At 42.1% G+C, this 18,748-nt stretch overlaps 1 protein-coding gene across 15 annotated transcripts in view; it reads left to right on the top strand.

Annotated features, from left to right (window-relative positions):
- LIMCH1 (LIM and calponin homology domains 1) overlaps positions 1-18,748 on the top strand; it is a 326,534-nt gene that overhangs the window by 221,180 nt on the left and 86,606 nt on the right. For 9 of the 15 annotated variants that reach the window (XM_027055932.2, XM_027056037.2, XM_027056003.2 and 6 more), the window contains 3 exons: positions 3,455-3,485; positions 5,663-5,773; positions 12,916-13,111. In XM_027055932.2, the coding sequence (XP_026911733.1) occupies positions 3,455-3,485; positions 5,663-5,773; positions 12,916-13,111 (338 nt within the window). Of the gene's footprint in view, positions 1-3,454; positions 3,486-5,662; positions 5,774-12,100; positions 12,542-12,915; positions 13,112-18,748 lie in introns of those variants that run through there. The other 6 variants (XM_027056048.2, XM_027056058.2, XM_027055965.2 and 3 more) reach the window with 5 other exon arrangements.

The raw sequence follows: 18,748 nt of genomic DNA, 5'->3' as shown, positions 1-18,748 counted from the left end.
GTGTTGGCAACTGCATTTTTTTTTAAGTTATTCTAAATCAATGTGTCACTAAACCAGGAGAATTTTGAGATAGTTTGATTTTAGAGATTCAGAATTTATGTCACCTCTACTGTCTATCTACAAAAACCTGGGTATCAGGAAGCCAGGAGTCTGGCCCTAGACCTGCTACTCCCTGGGTCTATAATCCTAGGCAAGTTCTCTTGCTTCAGTAGGGCTCTGTGTCTTTATCTATAAGATGGAATTGGACAGAATGTTCTCACAGGTATGATTCTAGCTAAAGCTTGCTCAGTGTTCAGCTTGCTCAGATCTGGGAAGATGGTCCAACCAACTTGTGAGGAAAAAGACACAGAAAACAACCTAAAGAGGAAAAGTCACTTAGACTAATGAATGACATACAGTCAGTCCCTTCTCAGTTACTGTATCATCTTCCCCTTCTCCTGTCTTTTTTTTTCCTTCTGTCATTTTTCTTTATCTTTCCAGCTGCTTCTTTTCTCCATCTCCTTTTCTTCCCCGTGCTTCCCCTCTCTTCTTTATCTTGTCTTTCCATCTCTCTCCCCTTTTGTATTCTTTTTCTTCATTTTCTTCCCTTTTTGGTTCTTCCTTCACTTGAGAATTATTATTTTCTTTAGGCAAGGCTTTCCTATCACCTTCCGTAACTTTATCATTTTTCGTTCATTCATTCAGTAACTATTTACTGAGCGGCTACTATGTGTCAGATACTTTCCAGTCACCAGACAACTGGAATGAACAAGATAGCCAACACTTCCTGTTCACAGGTAATTTACACACAATGTCAGGAGATAAGAAATACACAAGTAAATCAAAAAGATAATCACAGGGAGTGATAAGTGCTGAAAAGGAAGTAAAAGATGATGTGAAAGATAGTGACCATCACAACATATACATGTATCAAATCATCATGTTGTGTTTTTTAAACTTACACAGTGCCATATGTCAATCTCAGTAAAACTGGAAAAAAAAGATAGTGACCAGTCCAGAGGTGGCCAAACATAGCCCCTCTAAAGAAGTCGCATTTCAGCTGAAGGCTGTGGGCTGAGACATGAATGGGAAGCAAGAACCAGCCATGTGAAGACCTACAGAGCATTCAAGGCAGAGGAAGTTCAAGTAGAAAGCCTGGAGAGGAGGAACAGACTTGCTCTTTAAAAAGGATAAGCAAAGTATCTGGTGTGGTAGAAGGGTAATGAGCAAGAATGAGTATGGTAGGTGGGCAGCCCACAAACCTGGCAGGATGCTGAACCTAGAATCATTACGGAGAAAAGTGTTTCCTTCACTGCATGAGTTTCTAGAAGAACATAAGGAACTTTGTATTAAAATTATACCATAAATTCATTTACAGTACTTAGAAACTCATTTCTAGTTTTAATGAAGGGTGGGGCATAGAATGAGCTATCTGCTTCACAGCTTTTCTGTAAATGATGCTGGTTTCATCTGGCACCAGACAGGGAACATTTGTAACATATGTAGATTCTTATCGCTATGGTAGATTAAAATACAAGTGCTGCATCTTTCTGCTTTACCCTCTGAGGGTTGAGCAGAACATTAGTAGAGATGGAAAACACCCCTTGACACCACTAATTAATAGGGTAAGCCATACAGTACAGGGGCAGATCCCACAGAGCAAATGTGGATACTTTCCTGAAATTTTTTTTTTTTAAATATAATTTATTGTCAAGTTGGCTAACATACAGTGTATACAGTGCGCTCTTGGTTTGGAGGGGTAGATTCCCATGACGTGTTTTTTGTGTTTTTTTTTTTAAATGCTCTTTAGTTTAGCTTTTATTGGAGGTAATTTTTCTTACTTTTCTTTCTTTCTTTCTTTCTTTCTTTCTTTCTTTCTTTTTTTTTTTTTTTGAGAGGTAACTTGAGTAGACTAAAAAGAAAAAAAGAAAGAAAGAAAAAAAAAGAGGGACAAGCTGCAAATGATTACTGCATGTGTAATTTAGTGAACTCTACCTGTAATGGATGCCAGACAACCTTGATGGGGAACGAAAGCCTAATCCAGAAAGGCATGCCGCAAGTTTATTCCAGGGAATTGAAGCAATTGCATAAAAATGAGGAAAGGCTATGGCTTGCTCCTGAGCATGTCTCTGAAAATTTTGGAAGTGTTTTCACACAATTGGTTGTTAGGTAGAAATCATTCAGCAAATATTTTGTGAGCTCCTACTATGGGCCAAGCAGGATTTTTTAGAACTGGGTCACAATGATAGTCAATGAAGTTTCATTATCAACACAGAATACATTTTATGCTCCCCATTCTTAACTTATCTTTCATTACAATTTCAAATCTTGCATAGATTTATTTTTGTTTTCATCATTTTGTTTTGTTTTTGTAAGTTAAAAAATCCCAGCAAACATCTAAGCAGGTAATGCCATATTTTTTTTTCTACTAAAAAGGGGAAACTTTGAAAACTTTCTCTTAAATCCGAATGAGACCAACGTTTCCTTCAATCCAAGTCCTTGTTGATGGGTTTAAATCCTTAGCATATACTATCTTGTTTTCTATTCCCTGAAATATCCACTGACTTAAAATTGTACACCTATTTATTAATATGTTCTTTGGGTCAGAATAAGCAGCAATGAAGTAATTGGTGTCTAAATGCTTGAACGAATTCTTGACTGGTGTATACAATACAATTATATTCGCCCTTCCCCTGCTCTCCACCCCAACTGAAGTTACTGTGGGAAAAAGAAATGCAGTCCTTCTTTTTTCCTAGCATTTATTTGTTGACATGTTAAAGAAACTTGGGAATAATTTTGTAGAAATTTTTATATTCCACTGTATGAATATTTTGAAAGTATCAACAACTAGCTTTTTTTTGTTTACAGTTCGAGAATAAGTACTTATGTATTTTTTAGAATGCACATGTGTATATTCTAACATAACACACATATTTTCCTGCTGATAGCTAATTCCCAACACTAATTTTTATCTGTAGCAGACAAGAACAGATATTTGGGTAACATTGCCTCTTCTGCATATATTTTTCAGGTCTGTTTAATTAAGTAAGGTTCTAGACCCTTTAGACTTTTAGTACTACTTGTACAAAGATTTTGGAAGGGTAGTAAGATTTTGATTTCACAGTGGTCTATAATCAAGGCACAAATTTTACCTTAACAGCTGAGCTTTGAGAATACAAATATAAACAGTCCTAGTTTTTAGATGGAATCCTTCATTTTCCAGATGTTAAAAGGCATTCGTCTTTTCATGGTGCGCTTTGGAAGGCTGATTTCGTCTCGTCCTTTTGCATCTTGCTTCCTAAATGATTTTATTTATTACCTGAAATCACTCATCATAGACCTTAGAAAAAATGATATATTCTGCTGATTTCATGATATGTGTCTGCTTCAAGTACATCTTAGAGGTGTTTAAGGGAAGATCACAGGGAAGCAACTGCTATTCTGACTGTATTTTCTTTTCCTTTTCCTTAATTAGGAGCCTTGATTACAGTAGGAAGCTGAAAAATGTAAGTGTTTTCACTTCACTTTCAAAACATCTTTCCTTCTAATTTTTATGGTTCAGGTGTAAAATTTAGCTCATAAGTTCATTGCCTTCTGTATGCCTTGCTAAGAAGAGTCCTTAGAACACAAAGATAGGTGTCTCTGATAGAATAATCAATCACTGTGATAGAAACAAAAATTATAGATGGGGGAGTTTTCTGTAATTAATAAGGACTCATTCCAGAAGTAAATAAATGAAAGCTCGCACTCTGCAGTTGTTTCTTAAATACAAGATGATCTGTCTCAGCATTAATCTCAGTTCCTTTCTGTTTGTAGGCACAGATGGGATTATTAAATAAAGCAGCTGAGCACACTTTTTTTAGGGAAAAGATCAGCATGATATAAATAGTGTTGACTGTCATGGGCCTGTACTTTTTCTATTTTTTTTTAATTAATCTTTTGGGTTTTTATTAATACTTCCCCAAATCAACTTTTTGGAGTTGGATCTTATTTTCAAAGAGCAAGTACATTCGTGCTTTTTTTTTTTTTTTTTTAATGGGAGAGGGTTAGAAGGGGTAAAGGGAGAGAGAGAGAGAGAGAGAGAGAATCTCAAGCAGGCTCCACACTCAGCACAGAACCCAAAACAGAGCTCAATCCGACAACCCTGGGATCATGACCTGAGTAGAAATCAAGAGTCAAACACTAAACCGACTGAACCACCCAGGTCTCCCAGTGCTTGTTTATTCTAACTTTAAATTAGGAATCTAAGAAATGACCTTGTGTATATAAAATTTAAAAGTGGCTATGACCCCTCCCTTTTTTTTTTTTTATTTCCAGGGTGCTGTTATATTTGGTTGACATTTTCATTCTTGTCTTCTTTTTCCTCCTGTAAAACTACGGCTATATGCCATTTTTTCTCATGCATTTAAACAAATCGGAAAACCCATAATCTAAAACACAACACCGTTCTATCTTTCTCCTGTTACACCTTTCAGAATAGCCTCATACTCTTAGCCCACATTAGTTAGTTTATGGTCCTAGACATTTGGAATTGTCTGTTCTCTGGAAATTTATTTGTAAGCAATCAGTTTAACAAGACTTTCTGGAAGTTTTGAAGGATTCCTGAAGTGCAATTTTCCCACAGAGGTGGAAAACCGAATCGCATCGTAGCATCAATACCCACAACCATATTTTGGGCCTGTTGCCATCTGGAACCATGTACACATATCACATTGTCCAAAGCATTTCCTGGTCTAGCAAGTGGAGGGAGGAGGTACCATAAGTACTTCCCAGCCTGATTGAAGCAATAAGACCACATGTGAAAATAAAATAATAGCTTTTCCGTGAGCTTCAGATCCCAATAGTTCAGTTTTAAGGAGCTCCTCTTCAGCCTTCTGGGTTTTCTGGAAAAATTGATGCAAAGAGCATTTGCTTTTGTGGACAGTTTCTTTGGAAAAACAGAAAAAAAATTAACTTGGGACTGCAGCTTCAGACTCTTGAAACTTCTTGGACATTTGTAAGCATGCAAGGTTATTTAACTGGCAGTAATCTTGTCCAGGCTACAAATTCCCGTCTCAGATTAATAGGAATCTAACTATACCCCAAAGCTGGATATCTGAAAATCGTACTCTCTATTGGATTGCTTTCTTCTGATTTCAGTTAGATGGGTTGTGTTGCTCTTGTGTTGGGAACCACTAACTAACCTGGCTCACTCCTCTGAGGTTTTGCAGTTGATCTTAGCAGAACCTCTCTGCCCACAAATAGAAATCGTGAGCCTCTAAAAACACCTTCTCTCAAAAGGGATTGACAACCTGTTTCCTGCTCATCTGGGTAAAGGCTCCGGAGTTATAGAAAACTTTTACTTCCTAATTTTGAAACCTTTATTACATAAAAATAATTCTGGAGGATTTGTTTCTCCTTCTTGCCATCTTAGAGATCATTTTGTTACAACCAACCTTTTCCTAAAACTGGAGCTTTATTTTAACTACCGAATCATGTTTGTGTTGACTGATAGAGCGTTGGGTTCTTATTAAAATGATTTTACATTTAATGGATACCTCATGGATGGTGGTTTTTATGCATCGGTGTTGCACATTCTCTCCTTCCTGCTTTCCTGTTTAGTGGAGCATTACTGATCCCTTAGCTTAAAAAGTAATTCTCGAGGGAAAATTCTCCTGCCCTTGGGCATGGTTTTGTTTCACAGGTATTAGTTACCATTTACTGGCTGGGAAAAGCAGCAAACAGCTCTGCATCCTATAGCGGAACCACACTGAACCTGAAGGAGTTCGAAGGCTTGCTGGCTCAGATGAGAAAGGTAACTTGACTTTTCTTCTTTATCCCAAGAGGTTAAGATAAGAAGGGAAATCAACACATTTGCTCCTTTTTAAGATGATGGTTTGGTGTGGTGAAATTGCACAGACCAGCGATGTCTTGCACTCAAGGGAAGGACCGGTTGTCTTACCAATGAGTTCTCTGCCTTGTGTATCCCATGCCTACTTGAACTTTTTGTAGCCTTCAGAGAATGGAAGGTATGAGCTCTCCCCAACTTTAATTCCCAAAGAGCAAATTCAGTCTGTGAGTATGTGGCTTTGCATGCCAGAGAGCTCAGTGCTTGTTTTCTTGGGGGAGTAACGCCTGAGTTAAACAATACAGTATTATACGAAAATGAAGACTTGCTCTGCATTTGTCCTAAAGGTCATTTTGCTTACCCGTCAGGGCGTTGGTGTGGGTGAGAGGTAAGTCTGCCAAGTTCTTGCTGGGTGGGCATCCACTGGGCTCTGACAAATTAGAAACATTCTCTCCTAAGATGTACATTTTATGGCCATTGTATTCGGATGACCTGGAAACTTGGAAAACATTTTTTACAATATTCAAAGCTTTATTTATTTATTTGATTATGGGAAAGACTGATCTAATGTAGGAATTTGTCAAAGAAACAGTGGGATGTTTTATGTGTGCCTGCCTGTATGTTCCTTTTAAGGTTCAGCGATGTATGTGAACTCATCCAAAGTTCTAGGATATAGTATTACCTGTGAGCAGCCCCACCCAACCAGCCTAGCAACGTGGTGAGGCTCACTTGAGGCTCACTTGTATCATCCGTGGGTTTTGGATAAGGTCCGTATTGTAGCACAAATAGTTAAGGCCTTGCCCTTGCTCATTTCTCAAACATGCAAACTAAATGCACTAATGAGACCCCCTGAGAGACATTCGCACTTTGACAAACTTGCCCCCCCCACCCGCCCCCCAGGACAGAGAGTGAGCAAAGGGGCAGAGGGAGAGAGAGAAAGAATCTTACTGGTAGATGGGTCATCTTTCTTTTAGATTTTTAGAGAGAGAGCACAAGTGGGGGAGTGGGGCAGAAGGAGAGAAAGAGAGAGGAAGAGAGAGAGAATCTTAAGCAAGCTCCACACTCAGCATGGAGCCTGATGTGGGGCTCGATCCCACAACTCTGGGATCATGGCCTGAGCCAAAATCAAGAGTCAGACGCTCAACTGACTGAGCCACGCAGGTGCCCCGCGTCGTCTTTTTACAACTGTTTAAAAGCCCTGCCTCACAGTTCCTCTCTTTGCTGGATTCTCTTGGAATCTGATTTATTTTTGTTATGGACATTTCTTACTAGCTCAGCTCCTCTATAATCTTCAAGTCTCTTGGGGCGCCTGGGTGGCTCAGTTGGTTAAGCGTCCAACTTCAGGTCATGATCTCACAGCTTGTGGACTCGACCCCCATGTCAGGCTCTGTGCCGAAGCTCAGAGCCTGAGCCTGCTCCGGATTCTGTGTCTCCCTCTCTCTCTGCGCCCCCACCCCCTTTCATGCTCTGTCTCTTTCTCTCTCTCTCTCTCTCAAAAATAAATAAACATGAAAAAAAATTATAATCTTCAACTCTCCTAGCTTCCCCCTCCATGTCAGCTGCCTTGAAATGACCTGTTGTTGTTAATAGCTGTTCTCTTTTTTAAAAAAAATGTTTTTTTACTTATTTTGAGAGAGAGAGAGAGAGAGTACGTGCACATGCATGCATGGGGGAGGGGTTGAGATGAGGGAGAAAGAGAATCCCAAGCGAGCTCCACGCTGTCAGCTCAGATCCCAACATGGGGCTCAATCCCACGAACAATGAGATCATGACCTGAGCCTAAATTAAGAGCTGGACACTTCATCAGCCGAGCCCCCAGGCGCCCCCAGCTGTTCCCTTTTTTTAATGAATGTAGACAACATCACAGGATATGAGGGAATACTTGGTATCACTGGACAAGGCATGACTTAACTAAAATGGCCTGCTGTGGTATTCCCATACCTCTAGGTAGAGAGTAATTGACCTGAACTTCACACCTGGAGGTGCTGGAGATATCTGTTTCTCTGGAATATATTTTATTTCATTTTATCTATTAAAACTGGGCTTATCTGAGAAATGCAGAAAACCCTAACAGTGGCTTAAAGAAGATAGAATTTTATTTCAAAGTCACATCAAAGAGGTCTGAATGTGAGCAGTGGGCAGGTGATCATCAGGTTGGGCACCCAGGGTCCTTCTTTTTACTCCAACATCCTCAACCCTTGGGTTCTCACCTTCTGGTCCAACATGACTGGACAAGCTGTAGCCATCTTATCCACACTGGGGTCCAGAGAAAGGAGGGATGAGGGGAAGAAGGGCCTATGCTTTCCTTTAAACACACTTCTGCGAAGTCATACACGCACCTCTGCTCATATCCCATTGACCTAAACTCAGTCACACATCCCTGCCTCACTGCAAAGAAGGACTTGAGAGAGGTAGACTGTACCACAGCTAAAAACTGTGGATATTTTCAATGGAGAGGAAACGGAGAACAGATATTGAAGGGACAGCCAGGAACACTTCTGCACGGATGCAGGCTGAAATAAATTTGGAATTAAAATGTTTTCTTTCACAAAGGAGACTAGCCAGAAATTTTTTATATTCATTTTCCTAGGGTGAGAAATGTGTATAAAAATTATCAACTTGTAAAGCCCTTAGCGTAAGCTTCTGGCACATAGTGGGTATTCATAGTAGATTGCTGTTGCTATATACTGAGAAAAGATCTCTGAAAGCATAGTGATGGTGGCCTGTCAGTGAGCCTGGATATGTCAGAGGGGGGTCTCCCAAAAGAGGGGACTCTGAAGTGGAGCAAAGGAGAAATATTGCAAGAACGTTGAGATTGAAGGAAGAACCACAGGGACTAAGGTGGCCTTAGAATCGTGGGGACGGGAGCTGGAAGGCAAACATTCTAGGTTCTTCCTCTCTACGGCTCTCTCTCCTTGAGATTTCCTCACATCGGGGAACATGGCCAACAGCGTCCACAGGGTTACCTACTTCTAGCTCCTTGTCCAGAAAGCAAGGGAATTCTTCCTCCTCGGCCCGGCTGCACAATTGCTAGGGCTTTACCCTGGCCCAGTGTGGGTCCTATTCCTGAACCAGGCTCTGTGACCGGGCCATGACTGACCTAAGCACCACCGCTTCAGGAGGTGAGGGATGTCAAGTAGAGCAAGGGATGAAGAGCAGGGAATGTGATAGGCAGGAACAGACCTCTGCCAACATCAACTTCTCTTCCCTTACCCTGCCTTATTTTTTCATGATACTACCGCCCAACTTTGTATTCATTTATCTGTTTATCTTTGGTCTCTTCCAGTAGACCATAAGGCCTGCGAGGACAGGATATTTATTGGCTTTGCAGAACGTTGTGTCCCCAGCATTAGGACTGTATCTGGCCCGTGGAAGATGCTCCGTCAATATCTGAGGCGTAAATAGCTTCCCTGACCAGAGTGTGGTGGGTGCAGATGGGTCATCAGGTTGGAAAAGTAGAACCCTGAAACACTCCGGTATGGGAGTTAGCCACTTTATAAATCACAGAGAAGAAGAGAATGTTGAGTGGTAACACAGCGGCATCTGGAGTGTCTCGGATACTGTAAGTCACCCGGCAACCTTAGCTGGTTCTCATTATCTCTGACAAAGGGGGATAAGAAGAGGACAGATGAGTGAAACAATCCAAAAATACCCGAGATGTTGGTAGTTCACACTGCATTCGTTAGCTCACGTCTACTAGAACAACTAGCAATTAGTGCACTGGACAGATTTGAGTCTTCTCTCCCGTCCCTAAAGTGCTCTCTGTAGAAGACAAAATGCTGCTGGGCTCCTGGACAAAAACCATCGATGACATAACTAGACCCCACAAAAAAAGGAACTTAGACTGCACTAGCCTTTGCGTTGGCTGATAGCTTTTGCTCTCCCCCAGAAGCTTAACTTTGCATGACTTGATGGACTCCAATAAAATTGTTCACCCAGCTAATGTCCACATCTTTATTTCTGGCAGAAGAACCAGCTTCTTGCTTCACCCTGAGGTTCCAAGGGACCAGGTTGGCCGAGGATGACCACGGGTGGCTTGTTTTTCACTTTACAAACTGGCCAAGCCTTTTAGCTTCCAGCTCTTGCTTGATCCGCGGTTTCATTCTTGGCTTTCTACGCAGTCATGAACAGAATGGCTTCTCTGTTTTTCTTTCCCATAACAAGCTGTGAGAAAGCAGCTGAAGCTCCAAGAGACATGTTGACTTTCTCTTTCTTTCTATTCTCTTGTGGTTTGTAGGGTAGGGGGAAGAAGACATTTGGGCCTTTGGGGGAGCATTTCTGATTATTATTATTTTCTTGAAAATCCAGTTTGTAACGCTATGCCAAGCAGCTCGTAAAAACTGTGTCCTTTCTAGATGTGACCAGTGGCCTAGCTCCAAGTGTGTGCCCTCCCTGATGAAAATTGCATCCAAGGCATCTAGTTATGGGGTATAAATGGAGAAGGAGAAGAGTATCAGTGCATGTACAGATTGTGTCCTTAACTACATTCATAAGTTCTGTATGACTTGCATATTGACATGCACATGCCCAAATGAATGCATGGTAGTAATTATAACCATAGCTAACACGCTTTGAGCACTTAGGCGTCAGGCATTTTTCTTTTTTTTTTTTTTTTAATTTTTTTTTTCAACGTTTATTTATTTTTGGGACAGAGAGAGACAGAGCATGAACGGGGGAGGGGCAGAGAGAGAGGGAGACACAGAATCGGAAACAGGCTCCAGGCTCTGAGCCATCAGCCCAGAGCCCGACGCGGGGCTCGAACTCCCGGACCGCGAGATCGTGACCTGGCTGAAGTCGGACGCTTAACCGACTGCGCCACCCAGGCGCCCCGTCAGGCATTTTTCGATTGCCCAGCAATCCTGTGAGATAGATGTTATTACTAGCTCCATTTAATAGATGAGAAAACTGAGACCAGGCAAGGTGAGATAACTTGCTTAAGGTCACACAAATGACGAGAAGTAGACCCAGGATTTAAACCCAGGGAGTCAAGATTCCAAGACCATGCCCCTACCTACCTCTGTTTTGCAGTGTTTATAGTTTGGTGATTTAGGCATAAATGGCATTTAGCAAAAGAGCGTCATCCAGGTTAGCATCGTTCACAGAGTAAGAACCTAGTGAAGGTCCAGTGGTTGAAGAGATGATGCCGGTAATGGCAACTATAATAACACCCCAGTTGATGGAACGTTGTCAGGTTTTACTACTTGGGATTTGGAGACGAAATCCTGTGTTGGAATCACAGTTTTCCTGCTTACTATGTGACCTCAGTTAAGTTGCATAACCTTTCTGATTCTTACTTTTCTCTTCTATAAAATGAGGACGAGACTAACCACATCACTGTAGGGCTGTGAGGATTAAATACGTGTACAAAAAAGCATCACGCATGGCCCTAGACACAGCATTCAGTAAAAGCGACCTTCATTTTTTCAGACGTTTGGCCCAATCTCCGTGAACAAATAACCCAAGATTATTATTTGCATTTCCCAAGACATTAAATACAAAACCATATCCAGTTTAGATCTATGCTTTTCAATTAGTTATGAGTTCTTTCTTTTGCAGCTAGTCGGGCCTGGCTTTTGTTCAAGTCCCCGTTAACTCTTGACCTACAAATAAACTACCTTAATTTCCATCACTGGAATTTCTGCCTTCCTCTGGAGGGTCAAATGGGCCACCCTCACCCAGGCCACTGGACAACCTATTCTTGGGGGGCAGTAATCAGGTCCTAGGTGTGGAGACTGCAGAGTGCTCCTGTCGGTCCTGCCCTCCTCTCTCCCACTCCTCCCTTCCCTCCAGGCAAAACCCGCGTGTGCCTTGTGAATTACAGCCTCCCTGTCCCCTCAGCACGCCTCCCGCGGGGGAGTGTGTCAGAGGGGCTGGATAGAACTGACAAAAGCAGCTGGCAAAGGCACTTCCTACAAAGGCATTGGCTCCACTGGGCATATTAGTCAGCTCAGACAGTTTCCAAAATTGCTAACATGGAGAGAATATCTGTTTATTTTTCCTTTCTGTTGGGAATGTGGAAGGGACCTTCCTGATCATCCCAGGACATCCACAGTGTGACATTCCAGTCCTTGCGGATGAGAACATGCCCCTCTGCCAGCATCATCCGCAGCCCTCATTTTAAGCGACAGTCTGGAGGAGATTAAATTGAGGTTTATCTTTGAGTGACCGGAGTTATTTTTGTTTTCGTCAGCCTGGACTATTGTAATTAATGCGAAGACAGTGGCGGGAACAAGGCTTTTATTATAATACAAGGGTGAGGATGGCTTTGACTGACCTTTCTTCTGCTGGGGTTTCAGTGTTTTAGTATGTGCTGCTTGCGCTGGAAAGAATTTATAATCACAGGCTGTCAAAGACGGCCATTGTTCTCACTGCTCTGAACATGTGGGTCAGCCACAAGTGCTTTCAGCTCCCCCAGCGCCAGGAGCTGGCCGAGAGCGAAAGCATGCCTGGATTCTTCTGAGGCATCAGGAAAAGCATTTTGCATATTTTTCATTGCTTTTTTTTTTTTAACTTTCTGCCTCAGAAAGACAGCTCCCTTTCAGAGCAGGAATTTCCCTTCAAGGTAGCAGGAGATGGAAGCATGCTGCTCCAGGACTTTACAGAACTGATTCTGCTGCAAAAAACAAATGCCGTGTGCATTTGCCAGATAGCGTAAACAGGAGCAGTTGCGTGGCTACGCCGGGGGCTCGGTCCCAGACCGGGCATGCGGTTATGGATTCCGAAAGACGGGTCAAGGTTAAGGTTTCCGTTTTTTATTTTTGCTTTTGTCTGTCACTGTATCCTTGTGAATCCGAACGTGATGATCTTTTACTCTTAATTCCTTTGATTTTTTTTTTTTTTTAAACGTGGTGGGGTAGGAGCTACTTGGATTTTTGTTTTTATTTATTTATATTTTGAAAGGCGCACGATTTTCTGATCGGGACAGTGGCAGCAGGGAAGGTCCCGGAACGAAATGTTGGCTTGTAGATGATAATCCGTGCCATGGTTTTTCCACGCTGACACTACATGCGGGATCTTTGGAAGATCACTGGAGACGGATTTTCCTGGCGTTGTAGGCTCTCCCTCTGTTGCTGAAGTGTCTATAATCCTTTCGTTTTATTTTTGGACAGGAGACGGATGACATTGAGAGTCCTAAACGTAGTATCCGAGACAGTGGCTACATAGACTGCTGGGATTCTGAGCGCAGCGACTCCCTCTCCCCCCCTCGCCACGGCAGAGATGATTCCTTCGACAGCCTAGATTCCTTTGGCTCCCGCTCCCGGCAGACACCTTCACCAGATGTAGTCCTCAGGGGAAGCAGCGATGGTAGGTCGCAGCCTTCATACACTGCCCATCTTTAAACTAAACATTAGCAAGAGCCGTCTTGTCCCCGGTGGAGGGGAGGCGGGCTCCGTATCCACCTTGCTGGAACCTGGTAACTCTAAACGGGGAGAAGAAAACGTGTTGTCGTGTCGGTTTTCGTGGTCCTTAGAATTTGGGTTGGCTTTGCCAGCAGTCTGAACGTTGCCTCAGTGAGCATATCTTCTAGCGGAAAATACGTTACATCATGCCTCCCCTTGGTCTCCGTGAATCAAGACGCTGTGCAGGACATTAGCTCATAAAGTGTGCCGAAGGTTTATGTGCTCTGGGTATGAGGCAGGGAAATGTTTGCACACCACACTGTATACGTGAAAATGAATCAACTTCCAGCAAACTGGAAATGCACTATACACACATAGGAAAGTTCTGAAGCTCAGGAAACTTTAATTGGCGGGGTTTTGGCAATCTGTTCCATGCCTGTGATACCTGACCGTTGGCAGGAACCACGCGGGTGGCCCTTAATGTACACAACCCAGACTGCCTCCTTGCTCTGAGTCTGGGTTTGATTTAAATCCCATGGATTTTATATCACCTGCAAGGAATGATCATTTCTCTTTGGAGAAATGTGTGGTCATGCAACCTGATGTGAATTTAATGCCTATTTTCCAGAAGCTGTTTACGTTCTTTATCTTGCACCTTTGTACTTTTAGGAAGGGAAGATGGCTTACATCTGCATGTATAAACTTGTAGAAAGACGCTAAGGCTGGTGGGGAATTTTTTATTTGTTTCTGAGTTTTTTAATGTGTTGCTTGATTGTTGCTAATGTTTCTAGAGACTTAAGGCTTCTCTCTGAGATAAAAATTCTCTTTTATGGCTAAATGACCCCTTTCAGCTATAACATTCTATCTAAAGTACTTGAGTGTTTAATGTGCCTAGGTCCTGAGTTAACTGCTCGACAGCTAGTATCTCATTTAGTCCTCAGTGCAGATTATGAGAAACGTAGTTTCTCACTTAGCCCTCCCACAAGCCTGAGAGACATTTCTTATTTGTCTTTTACAGATGAACCTTAGAGAGGTTAAGTAATTGCCCTTGCGTTGTTAAGTGACAAATGTCAGTGTTATTAAGTGGTGTAACAATGTTTGCCTTAAGAAGCGTGAGTCCGAAACTTACACTCTTAAACTGAATTTGCGCACACTTCTGTTTACCTAATAAATGTTTTAAATTCTAGAATGACTGAACTAATGTTTTTGTGTAGTACTTAAGCTTTCCAACAAATAGATGGACCAAGGGGCCACATAGTCTTTGACTCCAAAAGAATCCCATGGTGCATTGTGAGCTGCTTGGGAAACATTTCTAAAATTGTATACATCTTAAGTACCACAGCCACAGTATTAGAAGTTACAGTACCAAGTGCAGGACTGAATTGAGGTTTTGGCCCCACCAAAAGGTGGGGATTTACTTTCACAAAACCTATCGAAACCAAACTATCTCCTATTATTTTGATTGTTTTTTTTAAATTATTATTTTATTCATCTTGGTGTTCTGGAAGTGGCAACACAGATCCTTGATTCTGTCACCAGCTTCGAGGGGTTCAGAGTTTATAACGAGCCACATCTTAAAGAGATTTGAGATGGTAATTACTAATATTGCACTAATATGTGCTCGGGCACAATTTAGCTTGCAACAATTAAGATTGATAAGCTGAGGTCTTTTTTTTTTAAATTTTTTTTAACATTTATTTATTTTTGACAGAAAGAGATAGAGCGTGAACATGAGAGGGGCAGAGAGAGAGGGCGACACGAAATTGGAAACAGGCTCCAGGCTCCAAGCTGTCAGCACAGAGCCCGACGTGGGCCTGAACCCACAAGCAGTGAGATCATGACCTGAGCCAAAGTCGGTGTTCAACTGATTGAGCCACCCAGATGCCCCTAAGCTAGGGTCTTTTTATAAATATTTTGTCCATGTAAAGAAAAATATGAAATTGATCTTCACAAAACACCATCCATGAAAGAGCACCTAATATACAGATTTCACCAACTAGCCCGACGCCTTCAGGCTTATGTTCTTGTAAACTGATCAAGACCTAGTGAGGTTTTTAAAAAACAAATTAAAAAAAAAACATTTTTATCTGCCTTAGAAAATGTAGTATAATTTTATTCAAATAGGTGTTGTCTTTATTAGATTTTATGGGTTTTTTTTAATGTGTATTTATTTTTGAGAGAGAGAGACAGAGTGTGAGCAGGGGAGGGGCAGAGAGAGAGGGAGACACGGAATCCGAAGCAGGCTCTAGGCTCCGAGCTGTCAGCACAGAGCCCGACACAGGGCTGGAACCCACAAACTGTGAGATCATGGCCTGAGCCAAAGTTGGGCACTTCGCTGACTGAGCCACTCAGGCACCCCGATTTTATGCTATTTTTTAAATGACACTTCCCAAGAAGATTGCTAGTCCTAATAAACACCTTTGGATTTAGAAAAACATTTTTAAGTCTTGGAATTTTATTTCCTAAGCACTCACAATCAATTAGGGAAACTCTTAGCATAAAATTCTCTGGCTCTATATTGGGGCAATATTTTATTGTTATTGAGGCCCACTGCCCCATTCGGTGGGGACAGTCAGGAGCCACTAACAGATGCCATGATTCCATGGGTTGCTCATAAGAGCTACCTGGTCGGTAAGCTGTGGTCTCCGGGGTCCGTTCAGCCAATCTGTCTTGCTAAATAGGTGCCAGTTCCTCCCTTACCTCCACTAGCATTCCTCCTGAAGCCATAGAATGGACTTCGCTGAAGAGGAAATACAACAATTCACGTGCTTTTAAAATTAAGGGCATAGTTTATAAATATGATGTATTTTGTTAAATGAATACTCTTTTATAGAAAAGATGAGTTGAGGGCGCCTGGGTGGCTCAGCCAGTTAAGTGTCCCACTCTTGATCTCAGCTCAGGTCATGATCTCACAGTTTTGTGAGTTTGAGCCCCACATCAGGCTCTGTGCGGACAGTGCAGAGCCTGCTTGGGATTCTCTCTCTCTCCCTCTCTCTCTGCCCTCCCCCCACCTCTCTCCCTCTGAAAATAAATTTTAATAAAGAGAAAGAAAGAAAAGATGAGTCGACGGAGAGAAACAAGGAATGAGAGAAATTAGACGAAGACGAGAAAGGCACGGGTTGGGGGTGTACATGGCAAAGATAAGGGAAAAAAGAAAGACCCCCTAGTTCCTGGAAGGGAGACAAATGTAGCCCCATGGAAAGGAAGGACCAGACTTTGATAAAGTCATGTCATTGTCATCATGTGCTGTGTTGCCATTTCCTAACTTTGGGAATAAATAGAGGAGCCACCCTAGTATATTTCTACGTTTCAGGATGAATTCAAAATTTTTTGAAGTCCTGGCCTTACATTAACTGAGCGTATACCTTACTAGGTGCTTTGTGCCATCTCATTTAATCCTCACAGCCACTGTGAGAGCTGTGTTATCATCTCCATGTTCCCAGTGAGGACCCTGAGGGACAGAGGGTTTACGTTTTGCAGAGAAATTAGACCCTTGTCCAGAAAACTACACTGCTTTCAACTGGGTCGCTCGCTCTGCCTCAGGGCATCTGCACATTAACTTTCCTTGAACTGTCTGTTGAAGACATTTATTGGAGGGTAATTGTGGGAAGGAAAAGGGTGATCTGTATATGTGTTAAGCAACCAATTTGAGGCTTTCACTAAGATTGTTACATATAATACGTTTTTATAGATACTGGACACAAATAAGGTTTGTAGATTATAGGATTTTAGAAGTGAGAAAACTGAGACCACTCCAATTTATTACTAAGCCTTCATCATTGATCTAAGAATCATATTCTTTCATTTATTTATTCAACAAAGTACAGTGCTACCTCTAGTCAGGATGCTTTAAGCAAAGGACATTTCTCCAAGAGACGTGGCTCACAGAGGGAGGGACTTTGGGCTGGAATCTAGCGAATGGAAATTGGGAGTCCTGAGCTATTACTTACCAGCCACAGGGAAGGAGCTCTATCTGCCTTTCTGAGCCTCTGTTTCCACCTCTATAAAATGGGGATAATGTCAAAGCAGGAAACAAGTCCAAGAGTTTGGCAAGGCAAGGTAGTGTTAGTGTTTGTTCATAAAGCATTTCACAGGGGCCTCTAAATGTTACTGAGACAGACAGATATACTTGATGGAAGACTTGGGTGGGAAGGTGCTGTTATGAATCAAAAACCAGCAAGTACTGAAATAGTCAAAACTCCCTTCAGAAGGGAGGCTGAAAAACCAAGTTACATGAATAATTCATAAACTGCATATTTCATCTGCAACAATGAACAACTTGTTTATGGTCAATGCTTTTAACTTTTAAAGTCTTTTAAAAGCCATGAAATCATTTAATCTCCAGGGCAAATCATTTCATTCCTATTTTTACAGAGAAGGACAGGCAAGTGTTAGAACCAGCCTAGGAGCCCGCAGCTCATTAGTGACAGATCCGAACTCTCAGGACAGAAAGAGCGGCCAACACTCATCAAGCACTGACTCTGTACCAAATACTCTACCAACAGTTTACAAGTACCTGATCCGCACCCCCCCCGCCCCAAAGCCCTCTGAAGTAGGTGGCATTATTATCCTCACTTTGCAGATTGGGGAAACGGAGGCTTCAAGAGGTGATGTCAGAACGGCAGAGTCTCAGAGCTAGGGAGGGGCAGAGCTGAAAACAAAGTGGCTGTGGCCAATGACCCTGCATCCTGCCACATCTCTTGACTCAGTGGAAGGCTCTTTTCACAAATATAAAAAGAGTAAATGTTATTTGCTCTCAGCGGAGCTGAATAACCTATTCACGATGCTGCCCTTGATTAAGAGTTCCCAACGAACTTTTTCACACGGCAGCTACCTGTAAGGGTAGTGTTTGTTTCAACAACAGCGTCACTCTGTCAGGTCTTACCCATCTAGTGAGACTGAGACTCAGGAACACAAGGATACGATAAAATTATTGGGCTCTTGCCCCCAGAAAACCGATTCGGCAGCGTTGAATTCTTTTGTGTTGTCGGAAACAGTCGTTAACCCAAAGCAGTTTGTTTATTCATCAGGTCTTCTGAGGATGCCCACTTGGGTGCAAAGACGCTGTGATAAGTGCTGTGAATGATGTAAAGCCCTTGTTCTCGAAATAGCAGGTCAAAAGTGTAACATGCCCAAAGAAAAGACTAGATTGGGCCATGGGCTTCACAGGAAGAAAAGACTGCCTCCAGCTATGGGTACCAGAAAGGGCTCTGCTCTAGAGGAATATGCATTTATTATAACTCAGACCACTTCCTGGAAGGCAGACCTTGGTGTCATCTCAATCTGCCACTTTCTGAATTCCTGTTGTTCGTATATGTCTTTGCTCTTTGATTATCACTAATACCCTCCAGGTATTTTATAGATTGGCTAAAGGTACCTCAAAGACAAAATGTCGTTTTATGACATTTCCTTTATAAACAGAGTCCTTTATAATTCTTATTTGTGTGACTGTCTCCCACGGTGCAAGACGTGCAACAACAGGTGCTCAGTAAAAACTCCATTGGTTAATTTATGGCTTTTCTTTTGAGAAAAGACATTTTGCAGAATCCTAGCAGGCTCTAGTTCCACTGCAAATGTGTTGTGAATCATGATTCTCAGATGC

This window comes from Acinonyx jubatus, chromosome B1 (assembly GCF_027475565.1).
Source record: "Acinonyx jubatus isolate Ajub_Pintada_27869175 chromosome B1, VMU_Ajub_asm_v1.0, whole genome shotgun sequence".
Lineage (NCBI taxonomy): Eukaryota > Metazoa > Chordata > Mammalia > Carnivora > Felidae > Acinonyx > Acinonyx jubatus.
This window is presented reverse-complemented; position numbering and strand designations above follow the sequence as displayed.